The 19,814-nt window shown below is 42.3% G+C and overlaps 1 protein-coding gene across 2 annotated transcripts in view; it reads left to right on the forward strand.

Moving 5' to 3' along the window:
• Positions 1 to 19,814, forward strand: part of HMGXB3 (HMG-box containing 3) — a 115,196-nt gene that overhangs the window by 43,172 nt on the left and 52,210 nt on the right. For both annotated transcript variants that reach the window (XM_030212274.1, XM_030212273.1), the window contains exons 4-8: positions 1,270 to 1,791; positions 3,274 to 3,369; positions 10,545 to 10,676; positions 17,914 to 18,323; positions 18,853 to 19,034. In XM_030212274.1, the coding sequence (XP_030068134.1) occupies positions 1,270 to 1,791; positions 3,274 to 3,369; positions 10,545 to 10,676; positions 17,914 to 18,323; positions 18,853 to 19,034 (1,342 nt within the window). The remainder of the gene's footprint in view (positions 1 to 1,269; positions 1,792 to 3,273; positions 3,370 to 10,544; positions 10,677 to 17,913; positions 18,324 to 18,852; positions 19,035 to 19,814) is intronic.

The raw sequence follows: 19,814 nt of genomic DNA on the forward strand, positions 1-19,814 counted from the left end.
GCAGTTACTTCGGCTCGTAGAGTCAGTGAGCTTCAGGCCCTGGTAGCCCAGGCCCCTTACACCAAATTTCATCACAACAGAGTAGTCCTCCGCACTCACCCTAAGTTTCTGCCAAAGGTCGTGTCGGAGTTCCATCTGAACCAGTCAATTGTCTTGCCAACATTCTTTCCCCGTCCTCATTCCTGCCCTGCTGAACGTCAGCTGCACACATTGGACTGCAAGAGAGCATTGGCCTTCTACCTGGAGCGGACACAGCCCACCAGACAGTCCGCCCAATTGTTTGTTTCTTTTGACCCCAATAGGAGGGGAGTGGCTGTAGGGAAACGCACCATATCCAATTGGCTAGCAGATTGCATTTCCTTCACTTACGCCCAGGCGGGGCTGGCTCTTGAGGGTCATGTCACGGCTCATAATGTTAGAGCCATGGCTGCGTCGGTAGCCCACTTGAAGTCAGCCTCCATTGAAGAAATTTGCAAAGCTGCGACGTGGTCATCTGTCCACACATTCACATCTCATTACTGCCTGCAGCAGGATACCCGACGCGACAGTCGGTTCGGGCAGTCAGTTCTTCAGAACCTGTTTGGGCTTTAGGATCCAACTCCACCCCCCGAGGGCCCTGTTTGTTCTGTTCCAGGCTACACTCTCAGTTAGTTGGTAAGTTTTTTAGGTCAATCTCAGTTATGTCCTCGCCGTTGCGAGGCCCAATTGACCAATGTTATTGTTTTGAGTGAGCCTGGGGGCTAGGGATACCCCATCAGTGAGAACAAGCAGCCTGCTTGTCCTCGGAGAAAGCGAATGCTACATACCTGTAGAAGGTATTCTCCGAGGACAGCAGGCTGATTGTTCTCACAAAACCCGCCCGCCTCCCCTTTGGAGTTGTGTCTTCCCTTGAAGTGTATTGTCTTGCTACATACTGGACTGGCCGGCTCGAGCCGGTTTCGGGCGGGAAGACGGCCGCGCATGCGCGCGAGGGCTAGCAAAGGACTTTGCTAGTGAAGTTTCCGATTGGAGGGGCTGCCGTGGACGTCACCCATCAGTGAGAACAATCAGCCTGCTGTCCTCGGAGAATACCTTCTACAGGTATGTAGCATTCGCTTTATTTGCATTTAGCGGATGCGTTTCCAGGAGTGGAGCTAAGATAAGGATTGCATCAAGCAGATAATTTTAATGCATGTGTTGCTTTAGGAAATTTTCTATACAGCAATGCAGGCACTGTAAAATCACTTTCTCCAAATCACTTTTCGTCGTTCTTATTCTTTTTGTAAACAGAACTCCAACTACAGTTCTCCCACAGTGGTTTCCGATGTCCCAGGTTTTCGGAAGATCCTTCCTCGTTCAGATTATGTCATCATCCCAAAAACTGCTCTGCAGGAAGGTAGGAGCAGGCATCACGTGGAGCTCTGTGGACCAGTGGTGAGGAGCTCTTCCACAGTCTCCCAGGATGCAGTTCAGAGTATCCTTTCTGTTGTCCCAAGTCACGTCAGTGTCACAGAACAATGCATCACGATTGAAGGACTTGAAGAAGAGAGTTCATCTTTTGGCCATTCTAATGGTGGAAAAGAGCTGGTCACCTCGGAACTGCTTTCACAATATGTAAGCCCCGTTGCTGACAAGGTAACTGATGATATCATCCTTGATGAGGCTACTTTGGAGTTAGAAGACAGCCACCAATATCAAGCAGCTAGTGTTGTCATTGAAGATACTCTTGTAGGCAGCCCCACTGGTGGAATCGCCATGAGCAGACCGCAGATTCCAGATGGAATGTCTGTGCTTACGGTGCTGACAGAGCAGGTGAGCTGAACTGTATAGTTCTTTTTTTCTATTGTCTGGTGTTGCTAGATGGTTTAAAAGGAAAGACTTCTGAAACTGTGAACCACACAAATAAGAATCCTTAAGGCCTGTTTTAGGCCTTGCAGGTATTTTGAGAATTCTCTGTTTCTTGTTTGCTAAGAAGACTTACAGTTTAAAGATAAATGATTCAGAATCATCAGGGCAGATGTCTATGTTCAGTAGCCTCAGCCCTTATGGTTTGCTATAGCATTAGGTGGGGTACATGTCAGGCATAGAAAAAGAGACGGACATGATAAATGTTTTGCTGCAATATTTGATCTAGAAAAACTGGAAATTTTGAAAAAAATGATTATAGTAGCTGAAAGAGCAAGGAAGTATAAAGATGAAAAGTACTCAGATTACCACTTGTGCCTTCCTGCATCATTTCTGGAATCTTTTTAACTTCTGTCTCCAGGGCACCACAGGAGTTCTACCTAAAATGGAGTTGAGCATGATTTAGAAGTCTCTCCCTCATCCCCAGCAGTCATCTCTCTCGCTCACCCTCCCATCATTCCCCAGCAATGCCTCTTTCCCTCGCTCTCAATCCTCCACCCTATCCCTAGCAGTCTCCTTTTCTCAACCTGCCCTCTTACTAAACAGTCTCAGCCCCCTATATCTACAGGTCAGTAAGTCAAAACCCCTCTCCAAAATAACCAGCCACCCAAACATCCCTCGCCTAACCCCTAGTAAACAGCAAGCCAGTTTCACTAACCTCCCAGCTAGCAAGCTTCAGCCAATGGCATCCCCAGACTCAAACAAGTTGCCCTTCACTTTTTGGTTTCCGTCGCTCCCTCTTCCATCATTACTTGCAGAACAGCAGTTTTTTGGTCTGGCACCGCTTGGATTCTAGTAAGTGTGAGCCACATGGTACCTGAATTCTTGTGCTGGTCTTACAGTCTCAGGTCTCATGAGACCAGCATGGGAATTTGATTGATGTGCAGCTCAAAAAGAGACACATGGTACTTGACCAAAGAAAATAACTTTGTGGTATCTGCATCAACTGTTTCTGCTTTTGGGCAGGGGACCATGGCACCAGAGGTAGGAGAAATGACTGCAAGTCTGGGTGTCACCTAATCCTTGCAAACTTGTAGGACCAGAAGGTGTCAGAGGAGCCTAGAACTTGAGGGAAAGAGTGCTTAAGCCAGGCTGGGTAGAGGACCGAGACTTCTTGGCTTGGACATGAGGGAGGGAGAGAGGAGCATTGTCAAACTGTGCCTGGTTGGGATGGGTGAGGATAATGGGCTTGGGTTGGTGGGGGGGAGGGCAAAGAGCGTCTGATAAACAACAGGGACAGACAGTAGACATGAAGTTCAATAAATTAATGAATATATGGCTGTTAGTGACACTGGAGCTCATTTTTATTTTGTGCATTTCTTATCTTCCATTATTTGTGTCTTTTTCTCTGTGTCTCTTATACTGAAATCTGATTCTTTTGAATTTAAGGAGCCCAATGAGTTCCGCCCAGCAGTTCCCACTTCCCAATTCATCATGCTGCCTCTTACACATCCCAGTGTGGACAGCGCTCCATCCATCAAACTGGTTAGTAAACAGAAGAATATTTGTGCCATTGAGAATGTTTACTAACTGAAATCCTAAGTAGGGGCTTGCTGTGCTGGTTATGCAGACATACAAAGTTTCCTGCTCTCCAAAAATCTGTAGATACCAGGACTTGAGGCAGTAGTTATAGAAACCCAGCATGCCTGGGTAGCTATGCCATCATGTACTTCAGCTGCTGCAGTTTCCTCTTGTAGTGGAATCTTGCCAAGTACTTGTGACCTGGATTGGCCACTGTTGGGAACAGGATACTGGGCTTGATGGTCCTTCGGTCTGTCCCAGTGTGATGATGCTTATGTATTTATGAATCCCTCTTAGCATAAAAAGAGTAATTTTATAGCAGGGCACTTAGTTCAAGAGGACATATTGATTTATGTTGATTTATAAAATAGTAACATAAGTGGCAGAAATTGCGCCTACCTTGCAGTAGTAAATGACTGTGCTCAGATTATTCATGCATGCATATAATTACTGTATTTTATAATCTTCACATGCACTTGCAAAATGCGCCCATTCTTCACCCAGACTGTGTCCCTGTACAAGCCATATGGGCATATGTTATACAGTTACTCCCAATAGGGGTAATTTTGTAACAGAAGTGCAAATGTTTATGTGCCTATTACGTGTTTAGAATAATGGCATTTATGGGTGTATTAGCGCACATTTCCTGCGTAACTGCCAAAACTCCACCTAAGTGCCATTTTGTTAATAACCCACTTAGCTTGTGTTGCACATTTTTAAGGGGGTGCACATATGATCAGGTCTTGGGTGGGACTCAAACCTCATAACTTGCACAATACTGTAAGTTATGCGAGTATCTGCAGGACTTGGGCACTAACATAGTAATTGACAGCAGATAAAGACCTTACGGTCCATCCAGTCTGCCCATCAAGATAAACTCATTTTACATGGTATGTGATACTTTATACCGAGTTTGATTTGTCCGTGCCATTCTCAGGGCACAGACCATAGAAGTCTGCCCAGCACTGTTCTTGTACTAAAAGTTCTGAAGATTCTGGAATCCTAAAGAGTTACAAGATTCTGGAATCCCAATTAATAGCAACATTCCATGCAGAACCCCAAAGAGTAACATATAGTAACATAGTAAATGACGGCAGATAAAGACCTTACGGTCCATCCAGACTGCCCAACAAGATAAACTCATTTTACATGGTATGTGATACTTTATACCCGAGTTTGATTTGTCTGTGCCATTCTCAGGACACAGACCGTAGAAGTCTGCCCAGCACTGTTCTTGTACTAAAAGTTCTGAAGATTCTGGAATCCTAGATATATGGCTGGCATAAATGCTCGTGCCTGAATGTTAAGCACATATCTGCTGATTTACCTACGTCCAGCTTATTCTTGCAGTACACTGTCTTGGGTGAATTTCTTCAAAAAGGCAGTTAATAAAGTCTAATAAAATAAATAAATAAATATCTACCCAGTTATGCTTGCATTCTGTTGCCTCCTGCTTTTTATTTATATAACAGGCTCCTATCATATGCTGCCTGGGCACATAACTGTAGGCACCCTGTTATAGAATTGCTATTACAGGAGGTAATTCTGTAAATTGGCGCCTAGACGCACATGCCACCTATGAGCATCATAGGCTCTAGTAATGGGTAGCTATGTGCAAACATGAGCTAGGCACTGTTCTATAGCACCTAACCGCAGGGGGTCATATTCATGGGTGGGCCATGAGTGTATTTCCCTATGACACGCGTAACTTGTGATGCTATGTGGCGCATGTAGGCACATCCATTTACACCTGCTTGTTTGACATGACATAAATGGTTGCGCCTAAACTGAGGCGCTCCTACACTGACTTACATTAGTATTTTGTAACAACATTGCTGCCTAGAAATGCTGCCCAGTGCATGGCATTGGTGCGCTTAAATGGAGACGTTCACTTCTAGAATTACCTCCAAAATGTTTAGGAAGATGCCGCAGTTTATATTTTTTAAAAGGCCTGAATTTTCAAGGCCAGAAAAGGTTTTTATCATTACCAACTTCACTTGGAGATTCTTAGTGCATTTAATTTTGCATAACTACCTACATGAATAAAAACCAGCACCAGAATTACTTCGTATTATATTTGAGTGTCTTGGTAGAGAGACCATTGATTGAATAGGATAGTTAACTGAATTAACGTCTTGTTATCAGAGATGGTCTTTCCTGTAGTTAATAGGGGAATCCTACTGCCACCTGTGTTAATATATGTGTGGATTAATAGAGCATGGGTTTCAACCCAGTCCTCAGAAAACCACCCATCCAGTCAGGGTTTCAGGAAGAGAAGCACTGTAACAGAGAACTCAGAGGCTGATAGTAAAATGGTTTATGCTCTTACCTTCAAGAGTTAGACTTCAAAATTGGCTTCTGAAAATTTACTAGGACTGAGTGCCTAACTTTTTCACTAAATTTCTAAATTTTGAATCCTTAAAAGTAGGTGGCAAAAGGGGCAGATTTAGGGCATGGAAAAAAGGAGCTTAGTAGTGATTTTCAGCATTTGGCACCTAAATTAGGCTTTTAGTATAGACAACTGAATGGCCAGACCTAAATTTATAAACATAACTTCTAAGATCTTACATTTAGGTAATTTTCAGTAGAAAACTAAGGCTCCTGTGCTTGACTGAAAGATTAGGGAACTCACTTAGAAACCCAATTTAGAAGCTCCATTTTTTTTTGTAATATTGGGCTTTCACTTATGGCTTTTTGTAATAATCAAATTTACTGTTCACATACACATGTTTTGGTATGCATGCAAAATTACAATAATTCTTCTTCTCTAGAGTGCCTTTCCATTATGTAGCTTCCTACTATTCCAGAATCTGTTGTGTCCATCAATCAGCAGGTGGAGATAGAGAACTGAAAACTGAGCTGAGACATATCTGTCTTGGCAGCCTCATTATTTTTTTTTATCTCCAGCAGGTGGATGGACACATTTTTCAGCCTGTGGTTCTGAGTTCTTTGCTTCTGGTCCAGTTGGCCAGCTGATCCCAGTTGAGCTTTGCGGGTGGCTTGAGTCTGCAGAGTCATATCTGGAGGTCTTTAGATTCCTGTCTCTGCTACCCCCAAAATTTACTTCTTCCCTCCCTTCACCTCTCTCCAGTTTCCTGAAGAGCTCTCCTTTTCCAGCACAACATCCATTAAAAAGAAAAAAAAAAAAGAGAGAAGGAAAGAGGTTTGTTGGAGAGCGTGGGTCAGAGTAACTCTCCTGAGCCTTTCTCATCAGTGGTAAGACTTGTGGAGACTATGAGCTTGCGGGAAACAGCCAGTAGTGGTAAGTCCAATAAAAGTGTGACTCAGAACTACTTGGAGGGCTGCAAATTCTACTTGGTGCAGAGGAGGAATCCTGGCTCACTGCTTGGGACACATTTCCAAGTTCCAAATTTATTTAGAATTTACTATACTGCCCTATTTCAGCCTTCAGGGTGATTCATAATACAAAAAATGATAACCTGTGGACAGACAGGTTATAAGGAAGGGGTAGAGCTACAATGACGATGGAAAGAAACATGAAGAGACACAAGGAAGGGGAGGCTCAGTAAAATCCGCAGAGTCCCTGGACTGACACAAGAAATAAATCTTCAGCTGACTGCATCGTTAAAAGATAAGTTTTAAGATCTACCCTAAACTTTGTCAGTGATGCTTGTAGTCTTAGGGAGGCTAGAAGGGCATTCCAAAGTTGTGGTCCCTGGACCGAGAAAGCAGAGTGCCTAATGTGTTCATGAATAATAATGCGATAGGAAGGGATGATTAACTGGTTTTGTTGAGCTGACTGGAGTGTTCTCGAAGGACTGTAAGGGTAAGAACATTAGAGAGGTATGATGGTTCTCCAGTAGCTAGGATCTTTTGAACTAAGATTAAAATGTTATAAGTTACATGCTGATTGATTGGTAGCCAATGAGCAGTTTTGAGGTGCAGTGTAACATGATCATATTTTCTTATGTTAATGATCAAGCAGATTGCAATGTTCTGTATGAGTTGTAACCGTCTAAGCTCTTTAACATGAATTTCACAGTATAGCAAATTATAGTAATCAAGTTGTGAGATTACTAATGAATGAACTAAAATATTAAGAGCTGAGGAAAAGACCAAGGGGGCGAGTGGAATGAATAAGTCGAAGCTTGTAAAAATAGCTCCTGATGACTTGGGACAGTTGGGTGAATGGCGACTCCCGTGGAAGCAGTTAAGCGGTGTTCCCACTGTGGGACGTTGCAGTGTGTGCAAGTCGGGAATCCTGCAGGACATGGGGGAAACAGGCGGTGGCAGCACATCCTCTGATTTGGCGCAGCATCTGAATATACTGGGGACTTTAGGCTTTCTGGCAGGGCTGATTCACAATTTGATGCAAGAGAGCATTAAATTGGAGTGGAGGAGTGGCCTAATGGTTAGTTTAGTGGTTTGTGGACCTAACGGTCAACAGTAGGCTGAGATCCTAGGGGAACCAGGTTCAATTCCCTCTCTGGCTCCGTGTGAACCTGGGCAAGTCACTTAGCCCTCCAGTGCCCCAGGTAGATTGTGAGCCCATTAGGGACAATACCAGTATCTGAAAAAGAAAAGAATTGTAAACCACTTAGGTCTAAGCAGTATATAAATACTTAAATAATAAATAGAGCACGGGAATGGGTGCCATTTTGTTGCAGCTGACTAGCAGTGAGGAACAGCCTCTGCCTGGACCATAGCCACCGTTTTACCACCTCAGGGCTCGACAGAGCATTCAGCTGCATCAGGATCTTTGTTTTCTCTGGAGTTTGTATTGCTCTTACACCAGGCCTATTTACTGAATCAGGAACAGGTTACTGCAAGGTGTTTTAGTTGCTTTCCCTGCTGTCCCAACAGATGAGGCTAAACAAGAGATCTTTAACCTCATCTGTCTGAGAGTGGTAGAATTGAATCAGGGACGTGCTATAGACGTAATCTACTTAGATTTCAGCAAAGCTTTTGACACGGTTCCCCACAGGAGGCTCTTGAATAAACTTGACAGGCTGAAGATAGGACCCGAAGTGGTGAACTGGTTGACGGACAGACGCCAGAGGGTGGTGGTTAATGGAATTCGTTCGGATGAGGGAAAGGTGAGTAGTGGAGTGCCTCAGTAATCGGTGCTGGGGCGATTCTGTTCAATATATTTGTGAGTGACATTGCCAAAGGGTTAGAAGGTAAAGTTTGCCTTTTTGCGGATGATACTAAGATTTGTAACAGAGTGTCACTCGGGAGGGAGTGGAAAACATGAAAAAGGATCTGCGGAAGCTAGAAGAATGGTCTAAGGTTTGGCAATTAAAATTCAATGCGAAGAAATGCAAAGTGATGCACTTAGTAGAAATCCACGGGAGACGTATGTGTTAGGCTTTGAGAGTCTGATATGTACAGACGGGGAGAGGGATCTTGTGGTGATAATATCTGAGGATCTGAAGGCGACGAAACAGTGTGACAAGGTGGTGGCCGTAGCTAGAAGGTTGCTAGGCTGTATAGAGAGAGGTGTGACCAGCAGAAGAAAAGAGGTTTTAATGCCCCTGTATAAGTCATTGGTGAGGCCCCACCTGGAGTATTGTGTTCAGTTTTGGAGGCCGTATCTTGCTAAGGATGTAAAAAGAATTGAAGCGGTGCAAAGAAAAGCTATGAGATTGGTATGGGATTTGCGTTACAAGACGTATGAGGAGAGACTTGCTGACCTGAACATGTACACCCTGGAGGAAAGGAGAAACAGGGGTGATATGATACAGATGTTCAGATATTTGAAAGGTATTAATCCGCAAACGAACCTTTTCCGTAGATGGGAAGGCGGTAGAACTAGAGGACAAGAAATGAGATTGAAGGGGGGCAGACTCAAGAAAAATGTCAGGAAGTATTTTTTCATGGAGAGAGTGGTGGATACTTGGAATGCCCTCCCGCGGGAGATGGTGGAGATGAAAACGGTAACGGAATTCAAACATGCGTGGGATAAACATAAAGGAATCCTGTCCAGAAGGAATGGTTCCTCAGAAGCTTAGCCGAGATTGAGTGGCAGAGCCGGTGGTGGGAGGCGGGGCTGGTGGTTGGGAGGCGAGGCTAGTGCTGGGCAGATACGGTCTGTGCCCTGAAAATGGCAGATGCAAATCAAGGTAAGGTATACACAAAAAGTAGCACATATGAATTAATCTTGTTGGGCAGACTGGATGGACCGTGCAGGTCTTTTTCTGCCGTCATCTACTGTGTTACTCCAGAAGGTCTATCTCTGCTTCTCCTTCCTTATCTGATGTGGCCATGGTGTATTCAGAGGAGCCATTGTTAAAGGGGCTGTTAGAGGAGGGGGATGATCTGAAAATACTGAGGTTGTTTCATAAAGAGGAGCTCAGTACACTTTATTTCTGAGGCATTGGCAGTGCTTTCCATTGAGGAACCTTCTGCTTTGGCGTCAGGAGTTCCGTCTTTGTCAATCATGAGTGGGCTTAGAGGTCCAAGGCCTTCCCGATGCATCCAGACATTCAAGCCCTGATTACAGCAGAATGGGTCTCACCGGACACGGGTCTGAGAGTGGGAAGAACCATGGATCGCCTCTACCCTTTAGTACTGGAGGAGAAAAATAAATTGCAACTTCTCAGGGTGAACTCCCAGTTATTGCGGTGATTAAGAAGACTTCCTTGCCGTTGGAAGGGGGCATTGCCCTAAATGACCTACAAGATAGGAAGCTAGAAGGCTCGCTGAAACAAGCCTTTGACATGGCCACTATTCCACCCAAGGTTTCTAATATTTAGTCAGTGCAAAGTAATGGGTCAAATAACGATTGTCACCTTGCATGGTGCTTCCTGCATATCTCTTGTTGTCTAGAGATGAGAGGTTCACACATCTGCTCATCTCGTTAGGTTAGTGAGTTATAAAGTTCTTATGCTTATTTATGCTTGTCTATGTACATACTGAGGAGCTGAACTGGATGCCAAGAGAAATATATCTCAGCTCAGTTTTCAGTTCTCTATCTCCACCTGCTGGTTGATGGACACAAGTATCCCACAGGTTCTGGAATACTGGGAAGGAGTAATTGAAAGAAAATTATCAGGTAAGACCTAATTTCTCCTTGTGTAGTTATTAGTTTTCATACAAGGAGGTGGAAAGAGGAATTGTGCAGTAATTTGTCATTTTGTTATCCTTCTTTTTTTTTCTTTCCTTTTTTTATATTTCAGACCTCCACTTACACTCGTCGGGGACGTGGAAACTGCACCAGTGCTGGTTGTACCTTCACCTATGTTACTAGGCATAAGCCACCCAAATGCCCATTGTGTGGAAGTTTCTTAGGGGGTAAATGGGTTCCAAAGGTATTGTTTGCTTTTATTCTCTTTATTTTGTTGAAGTACAATTGCTTTTTCTTCCTTTTTTGCCTTTGTGGAAGAAATCATTCGGCAACCTTGGATGCACATTCATTTTTAAATCAGCACCTGAAGTTTGGTTTTTTTTAAATGATAGCAACAAAGAAGTTTTGAGCCCTTTGCAGCTTAGAAATTTGTAGTTTATCGTACCTTTTACTTTTGCCAACTTTTGTTTTAGATAAAATACCATAGTTGCCCTGATAGTACCCTTGCTTGTATAGAAATAAAGAATAATATTGAGCCATGGCAGTCAGTGTTTTTTGATATTTAGTCAGTGTTTTCTTAAATTCTGCTGCTGCCATGGAGCAAAAAAAAAAAAAAAAAGAAGAATATTCAGCAGCAGTATCAAGTGTTACATAACTAAATACTCATCTTTCAAAGCTCATCTCATACCGCTCGGTCTTGAAAGCAGTGCATTCTGCCACTAGTATCATCAAGTTTTGAAACGCTTTTCTTCGGTGTCCAGTGCAATTGCTAATCCAAATCATATTGGGAATTGTATTGTGACAACCAAGAACGCTGAGCTGTCCAGTATGCTCTCTGTGTTCCTACAGTAGCATATAGAAGTGTCAAATGTGATGAAGTCATGGTCAAAATAAAGTTTATTAAATGACATTCACATCCAATGGAACTTGAAAGTGAATTTAAGTATATAGGAGCTGTGATTCCCATCAATATGAGTTATCTTGGTTCTTTAAATTATGAGAGGTCACTGATTTCTGTAGCTGAGGTTCTGATTTTAGATTATAACTGGAAAACTGATATAAAACACCCTCAGTAGGAAGAATCCTCAAAATTACCCCAAATCATCCTTTCTACAATCCATTGAGGTGAGCTAAAGTAGAAAAGTGCCCTGGGAAGAAGAGAGAGAGAAAGTTACCGGGGGGAAGGGAGATAAGTACAGGCAGCCTTTTCAAGGAAAAGCTGTAGATAAATGCAAAAGAAAAAAGGAAAGTTAATAAATAGGAAAAACCATCAGAAAAGTAGTTATGGGGGGGGGGGGGGGGGAGAGATTGAGATAGCATTTGACTGCTGTGGGATGATGAAGGGGCTTGAGACAGCATGTTGAGAATGATGAGGGATGCAGAGAGCATTTTGCATCATTTTATGGAATTCAGCTGAAATAGCATGAAATAATTTATTTTGAGATGCAAATGTACCAATAAACCTGTAATTTTCTCAGCCTGTCAAATCTCCAAATTGCCTGAAAAATAAACCCTTACATTTTCAAACGATAAACCCCTGGTATTAGAAGCTCTAATTATTTTATATCTGAGCTTCTGGAGGTAGATGTCCAACCCTGTACGTGGGTGAAGGGATGCATGTGGGGGATAAATTTAGAACAGGGCGCCTGTAAAAATTCTCAAATGTGCACCTATTTATGCATAATGTATAAAGACAGCATTAAAAACATTAGACTAATATTAGTAAATCTTACTAATAGTGATTTCACAAATCATCATATATGATGTCCAAGAGGCACTTCAAAAGAGGACTTCTATTGTATAATTATTGATCTAGAAGTCTGCTTTTGAAATGCCTCTTGGATATAAGAGATTTCATATATGATGATTTGTGAAATTGTCATGAAATGAGGTTTATGAATTTTTTCAAAGATGGTTGCAGTTGAGATTTGCTTAATAAATATTTAAAAACCTTTTCTGTTTTATTAAGGCAACATAGTCACCTATGTGCCTTTATAAAAACAGGCCTCTAGAATAACTGATTTCACAACCTGTGCATCCAGCTAGCAGCACTTAGAAAACTGAATGTCTAGAAGAGCCAATTATAAGTTGAGTGAAAAGTCTCTCGGAATATTTGAGCTGGCTTTGGACTTCACTTTCTAACTCCTCCTACTCTCTTACCTATCTCTATGTTCCATCTTTGCTTATATTTATTTATTTGTTACATTTGTATCCCACATTTTCCCACCTATTTGTAGGCTCAATGTGGCTCACATAGTACTAGAGAGGTGTTTGCAGACTCCAGTCTGAAACTGGTCAATTATTTAAAGGCCTGGTCTAATAAATACCACACACTAACAAAATATCAATTTGTGGAAAAGCGCAGTTGTGCTTTTTCGGTTGTTGCCCTGAGACTGGAAGAAGCTTCCACTAGACTAGAAAGTAAAAAATTAATTGGCCTTCACTATGGCACTAAAGAGATGAATGTCGCAGTTTATTGGACAGCAAAAGGGGAAACGAGGTCTGAGTACCAAGGTGTCTATCGACATTGGTTTTGTTGGTGTACTATGAAATATATCAGTTGTATAGGATGAAACCCATTACTCGCTGTGAACAAAAATGTTCTGAAAAATGTGGGATATAAATGTTATTAAAACACACAAAAGAAAAGCATGCATACATTACAAACAGATGCTATGCATATTTATTATGGCTCCTATTCTGTGACACAAACTTAACCAGCCCATACTATGAGGATATTAAAGCGAGACATTGAAAAATCCAAATTATGAGTCCACTCTAGCAAGAAGCTAGGCAATCCCATGGAATGAAATAACTAGCCCATAGGACATCAGCCTAATAACCACAAACTGTCTTTTTTTACATAACTTGGGTTGCAAACGCCTGAAAGACGGCAGATAACAATGACATGACTGCTCCTTCCTATTTCCCATCGAACCATTGAGGGGAGGTAAATTTACCAAGAAAGTTTTATGTGTTAACCAGAGATTAAAAAAATAAATAAGCGCTACTAATAGTTTTAATGATCAAAGCTGCTTTACTGCTATTTTACTTTGCTTGTTGCCCACGAATCCGAACGTACCTGGCTTACTCTTTACCAAGTGGCCAGTATGTGCTCATGATGCAGGATTTCCAGTTCTCTCTCTACGACAGCGTGGATCTAGCACTGCCTACAAGCCGACACTGTTTTTCATTTGAATGATACTGGTGTAGTTACTCAGATAACAAGTTGGCTAGCTGACAGCATCAGAGTGGAGTTACCTTAAATGATGGATTCATTTCCCTCTACCCTTCACTGTCAATTAAAATGTTCTATTACGTATTGTGTTGATATTATAAGTAATATACTATGCCATATTTTGTATTGTTATTTGAAAATTTTTACTGCTGTAATTGTCTGTGCTCATGTTTGATTTATTCTTACTGTACACCGCCTTGAGTGAATTCCTTCAAAAAGGCAGTAAATAAATCCTAATAAATAATAATAAAAACAAATTCCTTCTCAATCACTCATGTAGATCTAAGTCCAATTGAGCAGTTAGCTGACATTCGTACCTGCTTTGGAGCAGATGTAAACATTGACATCCCATTTTTTTTCCTTAAGTATGCATGCATTGCCATTGCAAAATAGAAATACAACCATCCTTTTCCAGCTCGCACAAAACACGTCCAGTAGCTTTATAAAATAACTCTTTACACATATTCTCCCTAATTCTAGAAAGTTGCATGTGCAAATTTACACACACACAGAGAATAAGGTCAGTTGTACACGTGATTTCATTTAATAATGAGCTGGTGTTAACGAGCAATAATAGACTATAGTTGACGTTAATTAGCACCAGTTAGCAGTTACGCATGCTACTGCCCTTAGTCGATATTCTATAAGTTGTGCGTTGAAATTCCAGCCATTGATCTAGTGGAAGTTAGGCGCGTAAATACTGGTATTCTGTAATGACAGTTATGCACCTTTCTGGCATCTAACTTTAGGTGATCTATATTGAATTACCCCCACTAATAATTTACACGTTTAAAAGCTATGTAGGCCTTCTACATAGCTCTTGTGGAGGAGTAGCCTAGTGGTTAGTGCAGTGGACTTTGATCCTGGGGAACTGAGTTCGATTCCCACTTCAGCAAGTTGTGACTCTGGGCAAGTCACTTAACCCTCCATTGCCCCTGGTACAAAATAAGTACCTGAATATATGTAAACCGCTTTGAATGCAGTTGCAAAAACCTCAGAAAGGCGGTATATCAAGTCCCATTTCCCTTTCCCTTCTAGAATGATTTCCTTAAGCTATCTCAATATTTATACCATATTTCTCTATATAGATACTTCTGTATATGTATGTAATTTAGCAGTTTCAGCCTCAAAGGTAGCCCTTGCATAGATATTGTAGTTGATATAAAGAGACCGTGGCATAAAAAAACGATGATTGCAACAAAGCCTAGATGTGACTATATTTAAAATTTGAAGATTAAGTCCTGGCTTTCTAATGCTTTTTCCTTCTTGTGATTTTATAAATTTTAGTAGATACCTTCCAGCCATGAGGTGTGTGTGAGGAAGGTTTCATGTCATAGCATATCAAATTCAACATATTAAAACTACATAACGTAAAATAACTTGATACAAGAAAAGCCTCATCCTTGACAGAACCTTTTTTTTCCCAACTCTATTCCTTTATTTAAAGAAAACCATCACAAAACATGCTTAAGCGAACACAACAATGTACATCAAAGTAGTAAAAATCCCACGAAAGAGTCCCTAGCAACCCTATCCCACCCAACCCTTATCAAACTACCCTCCCATACACAGCAAGGCCCCACTTTCTGCTCTGGAATGTCCACAAATTAAGAAGAGCCATTGTTGGTAAAAGTCTCAGGTCTTATAAAACAAAAGAAATGGCCACGTTGTATAGCAGTGACCTTGGTCATTTGGTAGATGTAGTCCAGCTTAAGACGTGCTGTGTCCAACGAAGGAGCAGATGGCAGTAGCCAGTACTAGCCTGGCCGCTGTAAAGAAGCTAGTGACAAATCTGTGTTGTTCTTTCTTAATTCCAAAAGGTTTAAAATGAAGCAAGCAGAATTCCACCTCAGTGGGATAAGTTATATGTATAATCTGCTGTAAAGCGTTTATGATAGCTGTCCAAAAAGGTTGTATTACAGCACATGACCACCACACATGATACATATCTCCCCTGCACCCACAATTTTGCCAGCATTGCCTCTCTTCCCGGCAAGGCGGGTGGGGTATAGTACCAGTAATACAGAAGTTTGTAACCATTTTCCATTAAGTTGCTGGCCACTGCAACCTTTAGTAAATATCTTGACAGAACCTTAAACACAAGTGTCAAGGCTGTCTAGAACTGAAAATGTGTTTTCTGAATTTGTATCCAATAAATGGGCAGCTGAATTTTTTATTAATTGCACCTATTTTATAGATTTTCCTGAGAATTACACATTACTGTAGTTGAGCCTGGATATTACTGCAGATTGGATCGCATGGGCAAACAAACAACAGATGTGCCAAAGTGGTAGAAACGGCTCTTAATCACGGAGAAAACTGAGGGGTTTGAGTCAGTCCTGAGCCGATATCAATTTCATTAGTATACACTTGAAGTCTAGTTTTGCATACTGAAGGTTGTTGAGTTAGGAACTTGCTGAGATGTGCTCTTTTCTCCCTGTATTTTACAAATGTTCTGCTGATTGTGGAGCCCTTTGTAAAATACCTACATGGATTGTGGTAGATACATGTATTTGCTGGGACATGAAGTGGGAGCAGCAGTGTTATAAATGTACATGTAAGTAAAGTATGGTGTCACCTGGAGCTCTACACATATATGTGCTGGGATGTACATGCTTATGTGCTGGTTTTGCAACAAATGATATGTGGGTGCATTTTAGTAACCTGCATGGAGAAGAGGAGCCAGTTAAGGAGAGGCGAAAACTGTTTCCTCAGAGTTATTGAACCCACAGAGGGTTTCACTATTGCCTAGAGAATGACACGGGGACGGGGATCCGCAGTAACTGCGGGATGGGGACAGGGACAGATCCCACGGGGACGGGACGGTTATGGGGACAGAGCCCATGAGGACGGGGACAAACTTTGTCCCCATGTCACTTTCTACTTTGAAGCCTGTTAATCAACTGGACCTTTATTTATGTTTGATTGATGTAGACAACAATATTTTTTCTATTTCTAATTTGAACACAACAGTTGCACAGCATATTGTTCCTTTTTATACTTTAATAAAAGTATTTAAATATAAAATCATAAGTGTTTGAGGCATCTGCAGATAAGATCAGAGCCGACGGGGTTGGGGACAGAACCTGCGGTGACGGATTGAGGACGGAGATAGAACCCATGGGGATGGGACGGGGACAAATTTTATCCCCGTGTTATTATCTGCTATTGCCCCCTGAATCAGTGGTGGCGACCCATGGTCCAAAAGAGTAGGTAGCCAGCACTTGCACATGCCTCAGAGCTGGTGAAAAAGCTGACACCGAAATTTTTTAAGGTATATGTGTATTCCATTTGGTAAAATGGGAAGTACATGTGTACATTTTTTGACCCGCTGACCTGGCCAAAACGTGTGCCACTTGAAGTATTTGCATCCAGCCATCTATACGCAGAAACAGCATCTTTCTGAAATTACCATGTAAACATATTCATTCTGTAGTAGGTGCCCTGATGCTGAGTGGTAGGGGCCTATAATGGAACGTAAATTTCATTATAAAATATTAGTGTAACCCGGTATCGGCGCACCTACCTCGTAGGTGTCTACACTTACGACAGCCATCTTGTGCAAATGCAGGCACCCAAGTGGGGCAGAGTTGCATGTAACTTACAAGTATCCCACCCATGCTCTGCCGCTGTGTACGCTCCTTTTCAGATAAGCACGTTGTAAGTTAAGCAGCTATTTGCAGAATAGCACTTAGGAGCCTTCTAATGTATACGAGCATAAGTGTATTATATATTTACACACATAGGACTAGGGCAGTGAAAAAAAAATCTGCACTAAGCTGATTTCCGTGCCAAACTTCGAGCGCAAGGATTTACACCAGCTGGTGTAAATCCTGGCATGTAAGTTAGTCACGGATCCTCTGAGTTCTATAATACTGGACACATCTCTAGTGAAAACCTGTGCCATGCTGCCTTTTGAGTTGTGAGCCAAAAGATTTGCACACGGTTCTTTATAAAATAGCACTTAGCAAGGTTTATGCGCAAATCCTAATTGGAGCCAGTTAACTGCAATAATTAGTTGTTAGCTCCTAATTAGTGCTAGTTAATGGCTTCTAAACTTCTTAATTAAGATGTGTGCATAATTTTGGGCACCATATATAGAATCCGGGGAGTGGGTGGGTAAATCGCAGATAAATATGAGCACCTAGATTATAAAATTGCCATTCACATACTGAACATGATCATTAATTGATGCATGTTTTCTCTCTTTTGTTGGGGGGGGGGGGGGGGTTGGGCTTTTCAGGAGAAGAAAGAAATGGGAAAAACACAGCAACGAATAGCTAGCCCTGCAAAAGTGCCAGCAACCAAAAGATGCCAGTCAACCCCAGAGTCAACACCTGTTCGGGAAAATTTCTCCAAATCCAGCCAAGAGAGCACAGAAGCTGTCAGCCAGCTTCTGAACACAGTGGCTTTCAGTAAGCAGCTGCAGGAGGCTGAGTGGGAGGAAGTAGTTATCTCCGAAGATTATCTGCTTGAGAGGGAGTTGAAGCTGACAGGACATGATATAGCGGCACAGACAAACCATGTATTGGCTAGTGACTCTCTAACACAGGAGCAAGTAGTCAATGAGGCAGGAAAACGGACTCCTCCAGAAGTGACCAGCAACAAAGAACCACCTCAGCTTCCAGCTACCACTCTCATGACATCTGTGGGGTAAGTGTGTGTTTTATATAGAATTCTGTGGTTTGCGTTAGCCGAGCCTCCTTTTGATTGCTGTGGGTTCATAAAAGTGACGCTTTCACATCATAATTGAAAGGGTGGTTGTGCCTTACAGGACAACAGTAAACGGTCAAACAGTATGGTATTTATTTATTTATTTATTTATTTATATTTTATATTTTGCTCACACCTTTTCAGTAGTAGCTCAAGGTGAGTTACATTCAGGTACACTGGATATTTCTCTGTCCCAGGAGGGCTCACAATCTAAGTTTGTACCTGAGGCAATGGAGGGTTAAGTGACTTGCCCAAGATCACAAGGAGCAGCAGTGGGATTTGAACTGGCCACCTCTGGATTGCAAGACCGGTGCTCTAACCACTAGGCCACTCCATTTAATGACCCAGGATAGAGTTCTTACTCATTAAGTATGTAAAATTGCTTTTCCATGTTGATCTCTGGTGACTTATATTCTCATCATATGAAAATTTTGGCTTTAGTACATGTTGTTGTTTTTTTTCCATCCAGAATCGATTCTTCTATTCCTGCTGCTGCTCAAAGAGGATCGGACCTGAAGGGCAAAACAAGAACACGGTCTTCCTTACTAGCTGCAGCAAGACCCACGAGGGCCATCCTGCCAGCTCCTGCCAGCTCAGCCCAAGAGTCTGTAACAGATCAGGCAGGCAGCAGGCAGATCTTCCTTATAAATGGTAATGCCAGGACAGAAGAGAAGGAGTGTGAGGATGTTGTGCAGATTCAGGCTTAGGTAGCAATTGTATATATGATTCTATATGTGGCGCCCAAAATTGTGCACACATCTTAGTTGCATTGAGCGCCATTTCTATAAAAGCATCTTAGCACCACCAAGATGCCATTATAGAATACTACTGTAAGTTTGCAATGGTGCACCTTAAAGGTAGATGCCAACGGTTATACCAAGTCAATGCCTGTGTGCCCTGAAGTATAATTTACAGCATTCTGTAAATTATGTGCATATCTCGGAGATGCGCCCATTACCCACCCATACTCTGCCCATGTTGATAGTCCCTTGCACTTGCATGCTGAGGGATCGTTTTACCAAGCTGCGGTAGGGGCCGGTTTTTCCCGCAGCCTGTAAAAGCCCCTCCCCTCCCCCCCAAAATGGCCATGCGGTGAGATAACTCTTACCACATGGCCATTCGGTGGCGATAAAGTCTTCTGTGGTAACCCGACGATGACTGGGCAGAGCAGAGCGATGCCCGATTACCGCCGGGTTATCACTGTGCAAGTCATTTTCAAAGGTTTTCTCCCCCCCCCCCCCCCCCCCCCCCCGGAAATGGCGCACGCTTGGGGCGGGACTACCTCTGGTGGCCGCGTTGGGCTTACCGCTGCTCTGTAAAAGGGCCCCTTAGTGATTTTGGTGCAAATTTTATACAGTAATGCCTGGATTCTTACATACGTAAATGCCAATTAGTGGCATCATCAACATTCATAAGTGCACCTGTTCTATA

Source organism: Microcaecilia unicolor, chromosome 8 (genome assembly GCF_901765095.1).
Source record: "Microcaecilia unicolor chromosome 8, aMicUni1.1, whole genome shotgun sequence".
Classification (NCBI taxonomy): domain Eukaryota; kingdom Metazoa; phylum Chordata; class Amphibia; order Gymnophiona; family Siphonopidae; genus Microcaecilia; species Microcaecilia unicolor.